At 27.9% G+C, this 17,826-nt stretch overlaps 1 protein-coding gene across 1 annotated transcript; it reads right to left on the reverse strand.

Annotated features, from left to right (window-relative positions):
* Nucleotides 1–10,290: 10,290 nt before the first annotated feature.
* Nucleotides 10,291–17,016, reverse strand: LOC112776241 (zinc finger protein GAI-ASSOCIATED FACTOR 1). The gene is made up of 3 exons (XM_025820317.3): nucleotides 16,454–17,016; nucleotides 14,390–14,786; nucleotides 10,291–11,548 (listed from the first exon to the last, which is right to left on the reverse strand). Exons 1-3 carry the CDS (start codon nucleotides 16,698–16,700, stop codon nucleotides 10,603–10,605), a joined length of 1,590 nt encoding a protein of 529 aa, XP_025676102.1. The 5' UTR covers nucleotides 16,701–17,016; the 3' UTR covers nucleotides 10,291–10,602.
* Nucleotides 17,017–17,826: the final 810 nt, after the last annotated feature.

Genomic DNA, 17,826 nt, shown 5'->3' on the forward strand with positions numbered 1-17,826 from the left:
TGATTGATACTCGGAGAACCATTGGTCTCTACCCCTCCTATCCTTTGACATAAGGAAATCAATGTCAAGAGATGTCTCTAGTCGGTGCTACACCCCACCAAACTTAGGTATAACACGATCAATCTGATGGCATTCAATAACAGCAAAGTAGATCAGAATTATAACAGAACGATATAATATCTGATGTCTGTGCTCAATGATAGCGTGATCCATAACACTTTATACCTCCGGATCAAATGGCCTCCACAAAACTATTAAGACACTGAAGTTTTATGTTACGGCTTCAGAATATTTAACACTTTACTATGATTAACTAAACAACATGTAAGATACTTACCTCAGTGGATTGCAACATATTCAACCTCAACCTAGACTTTCTCTCATGATACGAAGGACTAAATCCCTTCCACCTACAATGTAATCATCTTACCATTATGAACGAAATAGATAAATATGAACTATTGCATTAAATGAGAAATTTGAACCAAGAATATTATTACCTAGAGGCCAATAGCCAAACAAATGAATCATACCCACAGGGTCTGAATCTAGAAAAACGCCAAAATATCCATGAATGGAGAAGGCTCAACAAACCGGCTAATTGCACCACATTTTAGTTGGCAACACGACACATGCAGCGGACAACCACGCCAACATGGCAGAACCCCAACTATATTTTTTCAACTCATCCAGCTTTGCAACATAGAACAATCAATGAATGTATACTTGAGCACCAAATTTATCTCCAAACAACTAAGTCGATAAGAGCATTATGCATAATGTATGTTTGAGCATAAATCCTCACTAGCATTTGCCAGGAGAACCCTAAATTTCTGTTGGAACCATGTCTGATAGACGCTGTGCTTCTAAATATATGGGTCAGGAGAAAACTTACCAAATAACTCCTGAAATTATATCCATGCTGATCTCCCTTCAGGCATGTATTGTTCAAAATCTGACAAACACTCACTCACTGCCTCACCTACGTAACATCTTACAATATCATTATGCACTCTTCGAAAAGCATATAAAAGATGTGTCTCTTTATATGTGATTGCTTTATAAATGCACAAATAAATGTCTCGTCAAATTTAAACCGATACTCATAAACCCTAGCAATATAGTACAACTCAACAGCTTGAAGGTAAAAAATAATGCGCTCGTGTAATGGCATCTTCTGTTATTTTTTCACAATAACAACACAATAACTCATTTACAAAATCAAAATCCATCAAAATGCATGTTTTTAGATTTTTAACAATAAAAGTTCAGCCTTTGCCAATGTGACCTATTTCATTTTTCTATTTATTTAACATGTATTAATTATGTATGTCAGTTCTATAGTTTATAAATGTGTTATAATCTATCACAACTGTACAGTATTTTATATAGTAATTTGTATTAGCAATTCACACCATCATCGCATTAATTATAGTCAACGTAGTAAAAAAAATTTAAAAAGACTAATTTTTTTATTTATATTTCCTGCCACATGAGCAATCTCATTTAGTCATTATAGTTAATATGATAAGCCACCACTCAAATAAAGATCCTAAAAACAATTTTTTCTAAAGACGCCTACGTGACAAAATCTAAACCATACATTTTAAAGTCACACTTTTCACTACAAAACACTTAAAATCATAGCTTTTTATAAGAAAAGCATTACCTAATGGAAAAAAGTAAATTGAAAGATTTAAGAGAAGAAATAATTAAATTATCAAAATTAATAGATCAAAAACTAATGATTTTAACTAATGTTAATTGCAATGACACCGAATTCTTAAAATCAATACAAAATGATTTTTCTCAAAATCTTTATTTTACTATAAGTTTTATTGAAGGACTTCAAAAACCTGAAAAAACTTATTTTTCACACGGAATTTCTAAAAAATGTTACCATGGAAATGATTCCCCACATCTTTATCATACTTTTAACCCACAATTAAATTCTATAGTAGATATGCTTGAAGAAATATTAGTATCCATAAAATTTTAAAGAAATAAGGAAAAAGAGGAACCTAATATAAACGAAATTAAACAGATATTAAATAAATATTTTCAGAAAGAGATATCCCAAAGAAGAAAAATTTCAAAATATAATCAACATAACAGAATTAAAAGTAAAACCACCATTGAAATTATGAATATTGAAGAAAAATTAGAAGAAGTTACAATGCTTTTTAAACAATTAAAAATGGCTCAAGAAAATAATATTATAGAACAAGAATTTCAAATAGAAGAAGAATTAGTAAATTCTGAAAATATAGAAAATGAAGAACACATCCTAGATTATTCAAGTGATGAAGAACCAGCAATTTCAATACAAGTAAAAAATGAAGCTGGAACATCTAAGGATAATCAATCTCAATTTAAATGGGAAACAAGTTTTAAAAATTATACTTTTAAAAAGGGGTTTATGAATAAAGATTCAAAGTACACAAAAATACCATCAAAATACGTTCCTAAAATTCAAGAAATGGAAGGAGAAAGAATGCTCGATTTAGACTGTAAACAGAATGAAAAAAAAAATTTCGAGAACTGGTTGAATTCCTTTTTATTAGAAGCCTTTACTAATCCAAAACTTAGTGAATTGTCTGGAAGAGATATCTGGAATTATATAGGGTTTCATACTAAAGGAACTGTAAGAGATTATATGACATCAATAGAAAACCAAATAATAGAAGAATTAGCAACAAAAACAACAGCTTATGACAAGATATTACATATAATGATGATTTTATATAAAGAATTTTTTGGAAAAAATATTATAGATCATAGACAAGAAGTCTTTAATAAAGAATACCAAGAAGCAAAAAACCATTTAGCTAATATTCAGATATATGATTTATGTAATGTGGAATCTTATATATGTGAATATAGAATACATTATTATAAATTAAAAGAAGAAGATAAAGACCATTATCTTAGTATGTATATAACAAAACTTCCATATCCTGCTAATGAATTTATAATGGAAAGATTTATAAGAGAAATAAATAGAGGGACAATTGAAAATAATTTTGGTGGAGCAACCTCTGCAATAAGAGAGGAAATAAAAGAACGTTGTATGCAAGAAGCGACTCAAAAAAGATTTGCAAATATAATTAGAATTTGCTGTCAGGATAATGAAGAAATACCTCAAAAATATGGTCTTAATAAAAATTTTTAAAGAAAAAGAAAATATCAATTTAGAAAAAGAAAATACTATCCAAACTGGAGAAAAAAGAGGTATTTTAGAAAAAGAAATAACAATAAAAATAAAAGACAAAAAAATGACTATTGCCCAAATAAAAAAGAAAATTGTAAGTGTTGGTATTGCCAAGAAGAAGGACACTATGCAAATGAATGTCCAAAAAAGAAGGATAAAAAGGACCTTACCAAACAAATAGAAATTGCTAAGTCTTGTTTCATGGAACCATTAGAAGAATCAGATGATAACTTAGACTATATTTTTGAATATGTCTCAGAAACAGACTCAGAGACTGAGCAATAATGCCACATTTATTACTATAAAAATAACAGAAAAGTTTATAAATGCTTTCATAGATACTGGAGCAACACAATGCTTTGCTAGTACAAATATAAAACTTGATTGGAAAAAATTAAAGAAACCATTAAGAGTTAGAATAGCTGACAAATCAATACATAAAATTGACCAAAAAGCAGAGATGGCTGAAATATTTATTCAAAATTATAGGTTCATTGTTCCATCTATATATATGTTAGATTTTGGAATAGATTTTATCATAGGAAATAACTTTTTAAAGTTATATCATCCATTCATTCAAGAATTAACATATATAATTTTAAAAGCTCCACACGATTCTTCAATAAATCAAAAATCAAAACGTATAAAAATACCAACTACTACTATAGATAAGATTTTAAAATTTAAAATATTTTTTATATTAGAAACATGTTATTTAAATTTATATTTTCAGATAAATATTCCAAAAAATAATCTTAAAATAAAGATAGAAGAACTTTTGGATGAAATTTGCGCTGAAAATCCTTTAGATATTAAAAATATAAATAAAGAATTAGTAAGCATTAAATTAAAAGATCCTACAAAAGAAATAAATGTTCCAAATAAAATTCCTTATTCCGCAAGAGATAGAGAAGAGTTCTCATTAGAATGTAAAGATCTTTTGGAAAAATGAATTATAAGATTAAGTAAAAGTCCTCATGCGGCTCCAGCCTTTTATGTCGAAAACAATAATGAAATTAAAAGAGGAAAATGAAGAATGGTAATTAATTATAAGAAGATGAATGAAGCAACTATGAGTCATAAACTTCCAAGAAAAGATTCTATTTTAGAAAAAATCAAAGGAGCAACTTGGTTTTCATCTCTTGATGCAAAATCAGGATATTGGCAACTTCATTTAGACGAAGAAACAAAGAAATTAACTGCTTTTACTTGCCCAACAAAAGAATCAACAAGTGTGTTGCTCTATGAATGGAATGTATTACCATTCGGATTAAAACAAGCCCCAGATATTTATCAAAGATTTATGGAAAAAAATCTAAAAGAGTTGAATGAATTTGTTTTAGTTTACATTGATGATATATTAATTTTTACAAAACAGGATAAAGAAGATCATCTTCAAAAATTATTAATAGTTTTAGAAAGATGTAAAGAAAAAGGATTAGTTCTTAGCAAAAAGAAAGCAAGAATAGCAAAACAAGAAATAGAGTTTCTTGGATTAATTCTATCCACTCAAGGAAAGCTAAAACTTCAACCAAATGTTTTAGAAAAGATAAATTTATTTCCTAATAAAATAGAAGATAGAAAATAATTACAAAGATTTTTAGGGTGTATAAATTATATTTCTGATCAAAGATTTTTAAAGAATATAACAGAATACACTAAAAGCTTATTTCCAAAAATAAGTACTAAAAAAGAATGGAAATGGGAAGAAAAAGATAGTATGCAAATTCAAAGAGTCAAAGAAGTATGTGAAAAACTTCCAGAACTTTATATTCCAGAAGAAAACGACTACTTAATAGTAGAAACAAATGCTTCGGACATAACCTGGTCAGGATGTCTAAAAGCTAAGAAAGCTATAAAAAGTTTGAAACGAGAAAAAGAATCACTAGATTCTAAATATTCCCCAAAGGAATTACTTTGCAGGTATATTTCAGGGACTTTTACTCCAACAGAACAGAGATATACTACTCATGAAAAGGAAACTCTAGCAGCAATTAAATCTCTTAAAAAATGGAAAATTGATTTACTACCAAGAGAATTTACATTAAGGACAGATTCAAGTTACCTAACAGGTTTCATACGATATAATTTAAAAGTTGACTATAATCATGGACGATTAGTAAGATGGCAATTATTTTTGTTACAATATCCAATAAAGATTGAATATATTAAGGGTGACAAAAATGTTATTGCAGATACATTAACGAGAGAATGGAGTTCGTCTACAACGCATTAGATCAAGAAATTCAAAAATATGAGCAAGAACTCGAAAAATGCAAGCATTGTCAGCAAATAAGAACACAGATCCAATCTCTCAAGAAGGCCATTGAAGCAATGAAATCAACACAACAAGCGAAACCATCAGAGTTCAGCCAGCTAAGCATGGTGGACAAATCAGGTGAAGAAAAAATTTCAGAAAATATAACAATTGCTGAAATTATTAAAAAATCCACCCAAGATAAAAAATATTATATAATTTATAATGGCCCCATGAAAGGAGTATATGATGCCTGGGAAAAAGCAGCACCATTCACACATCAATCAAGGATAACTCATAAAGGAAGATTTTTAACACTGGAAGAGGCAAAGGAATCCTTCAGGGAATATGAAGCTCTTCATCCAGAGCAAACCCTAAAAAGAGCAGATAAAGCTCCAATTCAAACCCAGAGAATAGGAATAATAAGAAACATTCCTACAAGGGCTGAAATCAAGGAAAAGAAAAGGGTCTGTAGATCAAATCTCAGAGAAACCCTTAATATAGTCCTGAATTGGACTGAAGAAAAAAGGGCAATTTTGGGATATTATCCTATTGCCAAAGAACAGCTAACAAAGCTGGTTATCTTTCCAGATGCTTCCCCATCTGACACTTATCAGTTTTTCCAGTATGGATTAATTGATACAATTTTAATTTTTAATGATCTAAAAATTATTAGTGAGTTTCCTACAGGATTCTTGATGCAGTAAAGAGATTTAAAAATATGATTGACAATGTAAATCCAAGGGATGTATCCCTAAAATTTACAAACAGTCAACCTATTTTTAATAAAGAAGAAGAATGCTTGATTTCAGCACACCAAGTAATATTCATGTCCGTCTTCCCAGGAAATTTTCAACCAATTGATTGAATTCAAAATTTAACAATTTACAGTCATGAAGGAAGACTAGCCAGCACATTAGCAAGGGTCTTTGAAAGAACTCAAAAAATAACGAAAGAATCTCACACAAGGATTAATTATAAAAGTAGAAATACTCTGCTTGTGTCCAGTAAAAGAAATGAAATTGAAGAAAGAGAGATGAGACTCTTGGTGGAATTTGAATCAGCATTCTATAATTTATCTGGACTTTTAGAAAAGCTCCCTGAAGGGATAAAGAGGAATCTCTGCTATTTGATAAAAGATAGAGAAGACCACAAGTGCCAGCTATGTGCCTCAGAAATATCTGAAGAAAGCAATAATGAAACGGAATCAACCCACATGATAAAAGAAGAGGACAGTGCATCTGAAGCCCACATGATAAAAGAAGAGGACAGTGCATCTGAAGCATCCCTCAACATTATTGCATAATGACGTAAGCGCTTAGGTCATAAAGCACCAATAATGTAGCTGGTGCAAGATAATAAACAATGACGTAAGCAATGACGTCATAAGAAGGGTAAGGATGGGAATTGTCCATCAGACCCAACTATTATAAATAGGTTGCTTAGGCAATTGAAGAGGGTATCAGAAAACAGAAAGCAGAAGGCTAAGAGTACTCACATGCTAGGAGAGCAAGGAGGAAGCTGCCGAGGCGATTCTGTAGTCTGACAAAGAATTCTCCTAGGGAAAAATAGTTCTAAACTCCCCTCTGGAGTTATTATCTACAATCTCCCCTCTGGAGATAAAAACACCTTATGTAAAATATACTAAATAAAGGAAGTTTTTCTCCAGAAAGGTACATCTTCATCTTAATCTTTTAGTTATGAATTATTTAGAAAGTTTAGAATTAACGGAAGAATCTAATTATTATAGATTAACTGCTTTATTAGATAATGAAAAACAGGCTGTTCTAAAAACAGAATTAAATCTCAAATCAAATGAAAATTTTAATAAGCAAAGTCTTTTAAAAGAAGGTTTTAATAGAAAAAATATAATATACTATGGAAACATTCAACTTGAAGCCCCTATAAAGATAAAATCTGCCAATGGAGAACTTGAAATAGCTTTGATAAATGATAAAGAATTGAGTAAACAGATTGAGAAAATTAAGGATCAACAAAAAAGATCTAAAATTGGATGGATTCATATTAGTACCATACAAGTCTTAATCAAATCTACATATATGAAAGGAATTAATTCACCAATAAATTTAGCAATCTGTGACAAAAGAATTACTGATGACCCAATAGATCAAATAATTGGAATTGTTCATAGAAATTTGGCAAATGTAAATGTTAAATTTAATGCCCATATTGGATATGCTATACCTTTATCAACTGAAAATCTTGGAAGATCTATAAGTTTGGCTATAAATTTCACAAAAAGAATCTAATGGAACAAGATGATGAACCATTTTCAATTACATATGCAATAAATTATGCTTTAACAAATAGCCATCATAGTATAATATTTAAAAACAGAGAAAGAATTTATGTAGATGAATTATTTCAAAAAATTGTAAAAACAGAAATACCAAAATATAAAGCTATTAAAAACCTAGTTCTATTATTAAAAGAACCATCAGGAAAATTGGTTTCATCGAATTTTCAAATAAGAGAATCTAAAATTAATAGTCCTTTAAGTTTATCTAAGTTAGAGACTAAAGAAGAAAACTCTGAAATAAAAGAATTAACAAAAAAGGTCGAAAAATTAAATGAAACCCTAAATACTAAATTATGACAATAAATAAAGAAGAAATATATGTAACTTATCAAGATAAGAAACAAGAGCTCTTTGAAAGAGAGAATCGTTTGAATTATTTGCAGTTTTCTGAAATAAATAAAAGAGCATTTGAAGCTCTAAAAATAATCTATAACAAGTTGAAAAGAGAAGTTGAAAAGCTAGAAAAATTAATAGAATCTCTAGAAAATAGTGATGAATTGATGATAGAGTTTGCAGAAATTCTAAAATAAATAATGTTAAACAAAACTATTTTTAATTATGATAAAGCATAAAAAGATTGAAAAATCAGAAAATAAAATAAAAAGGAAAAGAGCGAGAAAATTAAAAAGTAAAATAGAGGAGTATAAAAGAGAATTAAATAATCTTCAGATCGAAATTGACGATCATATAATAAAAAGGATAGAAATAAGAATAAACATAAACAAGTTGGTCACTACAACAATATAGATTATTTTTGAGGGTTATAATGTGTAAAAGAAAATTAAAATTTGTCAAAAAAATAAATTTTGACACTATTTTAACTATAAAAATATGTTAATAAAAATTTTGTCAAAAATAGTATTTTTAACATATAAGTGATTGTGAAAAAAATTTAAATCTTATTTTGATAAATATTGGCTGTCAAAAATAATTTGTTAGAAAATTTTGAGAACATATTTTCTGTGATACTTATTAATTGTCAAAAATACTATTTATTTTGACACTTATTAACTATAAAATATTTTCAACAAAAAATTTTAACAAAGAATGAAATGAGATCTTGAAACAAAAGAATAAATTGAGATTTTGAAGATAAAGAATGAGTAGTATAATCCTAAACTGAGAGTAGTGTGATGTCAAAATTAACAGAGCCCAAAGAAAAAGAAAAATAGTGGAGTAAATTGAAAACAAATGAGTATCAAAATTGAGGAGTAATTTTCTACGGTCAAATTATTCATCAAGAAAACATAAAAAATTTGACGTTTGTGATATTTGTCAAAAATATATATTAATTTTGACATTTAATTATGGTGTTAAAAAATAAAGTGTTAAAATAACTCTATTTTCTTGTAGTGTGGAATTAAATTTAAAAATTTTATAAATGCTTGAAAAATCATATTACGATTTAAAAGAATTAAAGCTGTTGAAAGAAAAAATGAAGAATGAAAAAAAATTGAAAGATATTTAAAAATAAGAGAAAGTGTAGAAATAAAAGAAGTTCTTGAGGATTTAAGAAATTATATTAAAAGAAAAGTCGAAAATAAAAAAAAAAATTGGTATCAGAGCCAAGTTAACGATTAAGGATAACACTTTCTCTTTAAGCAACACTTTTAGTGATACGCTTTTAAATCAATAACAACCACAAAAAGATGAAACTGACAACTTTATCAGAATAGCCACCGTATGAATAATCTATCGCCACGTTTTGTTATGCGGTGTACCCCACCAAGATCACTAGCTATTTCAGAACTGTAAATCGTTGTTATGGTTTGAGTTTTCTTCGCTCAAATGGCTCAACTAAAACGTTGGCTCGCTACTGATTTTATATATATATGCACGCCACCACTTTGCATAAATCGTTGGTTTCTTACATATGTTTTATGTATGTATCACACTAAATCATGGGTCTTTCATGGGTTTCATTCAATTCTTGGAAAACCAACACTAAACCCATGACTTATGCTTTGTGTGCCTATAGTTTTATCTCACTTGTCCATGATTTTGAATTAATGTGTAAATCGTGGTCTTATACTTGTAAAAGGTTTACATTTCTGACCCACTTAAAATATGCCCAGTGACAACGATTCATGTATGAAGATTTGAAGCTTAAATCGTGGTAATCTACTAGGTTTTATATTTTTTCGAAAAACTTGTAGATATGCCACGATTTTTATAAAAAGTGGGAGGATAAAATTATAATACATTTAGTTTTAGAATATTCTAATAATATCTATCTTTAACTAGTTTAAATAAGTAAATTACCCAATAAATGTGGAGTAAACTTTACTTTTCTTCTCTATCTATCAGTTCATACATCATTATTTAATCTTGAATAAAGTCAAGAATATTTTACCATAACCGTTTTAACAGCAGTAATAATTATCTGAACACAAAGAAGTGATCTACACTGTTATCCCAACTCTAACGTGCCTTGCTCTTTGCCAAGGCACTTTCGGTTTTCTTCCAGAATTTAATTTCCAGATTACAATAATAAAATATAAATGAATGGCCGAACGGAGGACATAGCTAAATTAAAATTTTTAAAGAAAAAATTACATAATTAACGACCAAACTTGGCAGAAAATTACACCAGCCATTGAAAAAAAAAAAAAGAAGTTAAAATTATTTCGTGACAATAGATACTCATATAAAGTAGAACAATATTACTTCATGATAAAGTGTTATGATTTAACCAATGAAAAAGTAACATCTTATACTTCTTCACATGTGACTTTTTCAATGATTTATGATCATATACTTCACTCTATCGTAAAGTATAAAAATACCACTTCACGATAACAAGAATCAATTCATTCAAATGCTGCTTGTTGCTGAGAAGGATTCAAAACCTGCGTTCTTCGTTGACCAATTCCAAACCTCATCTCTTACACTTGCTGCACCATTATTATCTCCTTGTTGCTGGTTATTATTATTATTACCACCGCCATAGAAACCACCACTTCCATTATGTCCACCGCCGCCGCCTCCTCCTATTCCCAACAAGTCCAACGTCATCACATCACTATTACCCCCGATACTTCCACCCTTAGTACACTCCCTTTTCGTCACCGCACTTTCGCGGTGGTGGTTACTGTGGTCAATGATCTTGGACAGTGCCTTGCTTTGGTCCAATATAGCGTTGAACATATCCACACCGTTCATTCCACACATCAAATTACCATAATGATGAGGAGTAGTAGCCATGTCTTGTTGCATGAACTGGTTCATGAACAAACTGTTATTATTGTTATTCACATTCTGTTGCACTGGAGCTACTCCGCTAAACGATGGCGGCGCCATGCTTGTTGTGGCGGTTACATAACCGCCACCCTTGTTGCTATTCTCCACTACTATGTTGTTGTTGCTGCTGCTGACGGTTGCACCCATTTGCGCTGCTTTCTGAAGCAGTGCGGTGGCTGACATGTGCGGCGAGGACAGTGATGACGACGACGCAGTTAAGTGGAGGGCGTTGTCATCGAAGATGGTGGTGGTGGAGGTGGTGTTGGGGTTTCTCGGGAAGGGTATGTTGTTGAATGAGGGTTTTGGAATGATGAGGTCGTGGTGAAGAGGGAGTGAGGAGGATGAAGAAAGAGTGGTGGGGGTGGTGGTGATTGGTAGAGAGGGAAGAAGGAGGTTTGGGATTTGGGGTTGGGATTGGAGATTTGAAGGTATGTTTGGGAATAATGATCCTTCGTTCTTGTTGTTGTTCTCCTCTGCAAGTGCGTCGCAGAATGCTCTGTGGGTGATGAAGCTATCTCTTCTGCACAATATCAACAACTAACACATCTCAATAATTAGGTTGCTTTTTCTGTTGGAGATTATTTTTATAAAAATATTTTTTTTAAGATATTTATATGTGTTATAATATTACTAGATATTTTTATTAAATTGGTTAATAATTTATTTTTTAATAAATTAGAATAAAATCGATTTATTATAGTAACAATAATAAACTCAATTGTCTGCATTATAATTATTAGATCTGATTTGATCCGATCGAGTTACACAGTCTAAATCAAATTATGTTTAAATTTTTTTATAAAAAGATAAATATATTTATGATTTTTGTTTAAAAAAAATTCATGATCCAGTGAATTATGTAAATTGGTCGGTTCGATCGGATCTGATAAGAATTGGATTTATTGTTATTGTTATAAAAAAATCGATTTTATTCTAATTTGTTAAAAAATTTTAAAATAACCGATTTATTAATACGTCCAATAATAATACGGCAATAAGTGTCTTTACAAAAAGACATTTTACACCGTCTTTATGGGAGCATCCTCCTTTTCTATTAGAAAAGCGGAGACTCAAAAAATAAATTAATAAAAAAAATGTTTATATAAACATAAAAACTGAATTGCAATTATTCAGATAAAAATTTAGTCAAATTTATTAAATTATTTAACCACTCTCAACTATTAACTTCATATAAAATTAACTGCACTTGAATTTTTATCTTATATAAAATATACATGAAATACAAAATAAACATAGAAAATCAAAGAATATTTAGAGAACTAATAAAATTTATTATTTTTAATTAACAGTTAATCAGCAATATTTAAAAGTAAAACTAAAAAAATGAAGTTAGGTTGTTAAACTAAAAAATTAGACTAATAACTAAAAATATTTATAAAAAATAATTATTTTTGCTAATCTTTAAGTTTTACTATAAAAAATCAATTTAACAATGTATATATTTATATGTAAATATATAATTATTTTTTTTTACGCATAATATTTTTTAGTTTCGATTAAGAATAAAAATTCTACATGCTCAAAACTATTTTTGTAAATCAATACTAGATGACTTTTATTTTTTAATGCTAAAAGGGTTAGCCTTAATATTTTTTCTTAAAGAAGTGTAGAGCCTCTGGTGAAAAAACTAGAAAAGTTCAAATATTAACATTCATGTATGAGAAATTTTTAAGAGCTAATATTTTTTAATATTTTTAGTTATTATTTAAGTAGCATAAATATCAAATTATTTTTAATAAATAAATTTTATTAATTTATCAGTATAAATTTTAAAAAATATGGATACAAATTATATTGATTTATATGTGTAAAATTTTGATATATATAAATACAAATTAAATATTTTTTATGTACAAAATATATATTTATAAATATAAATATAAATTATTACTGACAATAAATATGTATTATGTAGTTAATTTAATAAAAAAATTTAAATTAATTAAATTAAGATATAAAAAATAACAATTGCTTGTACAAAGATGAATATAAATATAAATTTTATTAATTTATATGTACAAACTTTAAATATAAATATAAATTATTTGTGCAAAGATAAATATAAATATAAATTTTATTAATTTATATGTATAAATTATATTAATTTATACATATAAAATTATAATAAATATAAATATAAATTATATATTTTTTATACATAAAATATATATAAATATAAATTATTATTGATTAAATATTACCTAAAAATAATAATATTTAATAACATGTGACATTCGTTTTAATTTTTATGAGACAATATCTAAACGCTCACTACTTCATGGATATTAAATTGAAAGAGAAGCGTTGAACATAAAAATACATTATTTTCTAGAAAACATAGATTATTCTCTTTTATATGGCCTATAATTTTTCCATGATGACCATTTATGGACAATTTTGTGTTAAATAACAAATCAATACTAATATTTTAATGGCTTAGACAAGGAAACCAGCTGGAGACAAATAAAGTTGAATATGAATAATGACTTGTCCTTGTAGACCAATTAAAGACTTTCACATTTACTTTTGAAAACTTTTATTTTCAGTGTATATTTTATATTAATATTTAAATATACATCGTTGCAATATAAAAAATGATATACGCTTATTGAATTAAATATAATAAACATATATAACAATAATTCAGCAAGGGTGTGCGTGTGTGGTCAAGAAGAATCTCTGATATCCAAAACAGCACGCTTCAAAGGATTGCTACTGCATGCAACTAGTGTAACGAAATTAAGTAGAAAAATTAACACGAGTCAAACTCCATGACGATATGGAGTATAAAATATGCCAATGAAATTTTATAATCTTCAATATAAACCTAGTCATCTAACAAATACTATATATTAACCCAATACTTAATACACGGCTCTACTTCTATTAAAAATTCACATTCCATCCGATAATTAATATATAAATAGAGAAATACTTGGTTATAAAATGTCAATAAGGTGGTGCATATGCTATAATAATTATTATGGAGTAATACTACTTGAAATTATATGTTTATTTTAAAGTTAAAATGGAATTTAATAAATAATTATGAGAAATATTCAACTTAATGCTTAATGTGGCCACACAAAATTTTCGTGTACCTAACTAATATACAATTAAAAATATTATGTACAAAACAAAATCAACTACCAAAATCAATCACTATATATTTATATTTGTGTATAAATTAAATACATATATATTAATTTTATATTTTAATATATATTTTATATAAATAATTAATTTTTAATATATACTTAATATGATAGTTGTTTAAAATATAATGATAAATATAATTTGTTTAAAAATATATTTTAAATAAGTATATATATTGATGAACCTGGAAAAGATGGTGCCACAGTCACATTTGTACTCCCTTGTACCGCATATTTTGGAATGTGCCTTCCAGTCAGATTGAACAGCATATTTCTTTGAGCACTTATCACATTTCCACTTTTTCTCACCATGCTTCCTACAAAAGTGTTTCTTGATCCCCGTGAGGTCACCCAACGCCCTCGCGGGATTGTGGTGAACGCACGAGGACTCAGGACACACATATACTCTCTTTCTCACCTCCGTGCTCGTTCGCTGCTTCAGCTTCCACGGCAGGTTGTGTCCTCGCCGATGAAGCTGAAGGTTCTGGTCTCTTTGAAACCCTTTGTTACATATTTCGCATATGAAGCGGTTTGTGGCCATTAGTGTTGTTGGTGATAGAGCTATCACTTCAGCACTGGGATCTGAAATTTACAAGTGTATTGTGTCAAATGTTAAATACTGTTTATGCATAAGAAGTATATATTTATGTCCTATTATAACATTAATTTTTAATGTGAAATTATTGTATGTCACCCAAATTAAAGAAGATAAGAATCTTGTTCTAATTATTTAATTTCAGTTGATATATATGTAGCTGGAGGAAAAGACAACAAAAAAACCTGAAAAAGCTAACATATGTATTGTATGTGCACGTGTATGTTAAATTGAAATTAACGATGAAAATGTAATATTGGATTGTTTGTTCACAAAACACCAAGTGGAACCAATATGGCATGTAAGGGTTTTTATATATATAATTTTTATTGAATTATCTGCATTTGAATTTTAGTGTAGTATAAATTATACTAATTTTCTAATACAAATCTCTAGTTATTAAAAAATAGGGAGAAGACACAGCCATTCAAGCTAATAAGAAAAAAAATACAAAATATTATGTATACACAATATTGAGTTATTTAATTAATTATTATATATTTATATATAAATATGTTTTTTAATTTATTTTTAATATATATTTTATACAGATAATTTATTTTTTGTATAGGCATATAATGTATATAAGTCAAAGAGATAATTGGATGTGTCATTTAAATTAGATCAAAAACTACAAAACCTCTCTCTCTCCCCATATATCTTCCAACCGCATTATTTTGGCGCATTCTTAAACAAACACAATGAAAAAAAAGTTTACATAAGCACATAAATAAAAGAGGAGAATGAGGTATCTCATATGCGAAAGTATATGGTCCTTTATACCTGAAACAGTTTTGACACACAAAAAAAAAAAAAAAAAGGAGGGGGGAGATAGAAGTAGCTATAGTAGACGTAGTAGTAGTCAAGCAAAGTCAACAGTGAAGGAGGGCAATGATTGTAAACCACTGCAACCCAATAATTGAGCCTCTCTTCTTTCTTACTACTTATAACGAAACCAATAATTCACCATTTATTTTTTATCACCATCCAGATCCTTGTCTCTCCACTTCATTTAATTAGTAACTAATCATAATTAGAGGAAATTAACTAATTAATACATTAAATATGGAACTTAATTACACATCCCTTGTTTTTGTATTGAATTGAAACAGATCAGGCCTAATCCTCTTTACTTAATTTTGTGGAGCATATAGATTTATACTTTTAGTTAAATGTACTCAAATTAATTAAGACTCCATTATGTCCAGAAATTTAATATGGGACTTTTTCATGAAGCTCACTTTGTAATATGAGAGCGAATATACAACATTATAATTCTTAATTTTATTTTTTGGAACCAATTAAGGACATGGGTGAAGAAGTATGTATATAAGGACATGGGTGAAGAAGTATGCAAATTAATGAAAGGATTGCCAGAGCTTTTGTTATCTATGCATGCCATAAATAACAACCTTCATCTATATATATTATATGGTTCAATTTTAATTTGATTATGTATCCGTTTAAAATTCTAGAAGAACTGATCTTTGCAAAACAAATAATAAAGCAGAAAAAATGTTAATTAAAGTTTTAAAATAGTAAACTCAAAATTAGATAAAAATGTAAAAAAAAAAAAACAAAAACAAAAACAAAAATTAAAAACCATTTTAACTTCCCCCTTTTTCTTGATGTTGTAAGAAAATAATAATTTTACCTGGATTTCCCGGTAGGTTCCTTTTCTTCTTAGGAGGTGGAGGAGGAGGTTGAGAATTTGAGTTGGAAGCATTGCTATTATTATTTTTATTATTTGTTGTTGTTGTTGAAGTATGAGAATGTGGACTATGATGGAACCTACCACCAAGAATCTCTGAAGATTGTTGTTTCACCACTGCATCTTCTAATAATGGAACTGTGTTCTCTGTTGAGAAGCTCCCACTATCACAACTTGTTATGTTTGACATTTGATGAGGCAACAACCAAGAATCTACTCAAATTGTTCCCTTTTAATTTCTTAAACACTAATTAATCTCTCTCTCTCTCTCTCTCTCTCTCTCTCTCTCTCTAAAGCTAAGGTGTTATAGAAGTAGTTAATTATGAATTTTCATGAGAAAAAGAAGGGATTTGTGGGAAGTAGAGGAAGACAAAAAGCAGGAAACTCTCCTCCTTTTATGGTGTGGTGAGAGGAGAGAGGGTTGGCACAAGAATACAAGAACTATATGCTATATGGATTTGCACTCTAATATAAAAAAAATATATGTATTATCCTTCTTTCATCAGGATCTACTTCTGGTGATTATAGCCATATATATTATTTTACATACACATTAAAATTATTTATTAACATAAAATATATATTAAAAGATAAATATATATTAAAAATAATTTAAAATAAATATATATTTATATAAAAATATATTATATTAATAATTAATTTTAGTAGTTAATTTTTATATAAAAATAATATTTTTGATTATTTTATATGCCCTTGCGTCCCGTTATTTCATATATTAAGAAAACGCCCTTTACTGTTATTTTTCAGAGAATTTTTTTAAATTTAATTAGATACAATGCATGTTCTGTGAATAAAAACATTAGTTATTATATATTTATTTGTATGTGTATTATTTTAGATAATTTTTAATAAAATAATTAATTATTACATTAATTAAATTTGATTTATCAGAACAATCAAATTTGTTTATAAATATTAAATACATATTTTATAATATATAGTTTGGGGGTTGATTATATATATATATATATATATATATATATATATATATATATATATATATATATATATATATATATATATGGTTGTTAAATTTATGTATGTTGGTAAATTAATTATGTAACATTTTAATTTGTATTCTTTTTTACATAGGTTATATTTGTGTTTATTATTAGGAGCACTTTTAATTCGTTGATATTTTAATTAATTTGGATTGCTATAATAACAACAGTTTTTATTAGTTTGTTTAAATAATTGTGTTGAGGATTAGAATTTTTTTTTTATTATATACAACAATTTATTAGTCTATAATAAACTATTAAATAAAATTTTAATCTATCACAAATTAGTATTTA

Source organism: Arachis hypogaea, chromosome 19, assembly GCF_003086295.3.
Source record: "Arachis hypogaea cultivar Tifrunner chromosome 19, arahy.Tifrunner.gnm2.J5K5, whole genome shotgun sequence".
Taxonomy (NCBI): domain Eukaryota; kingdom Viridiplantae; phylum Streptophyta; class Magnoliopsida; order Fabales; family Fabaceae; genus Arachis; species Arachis hypogaea.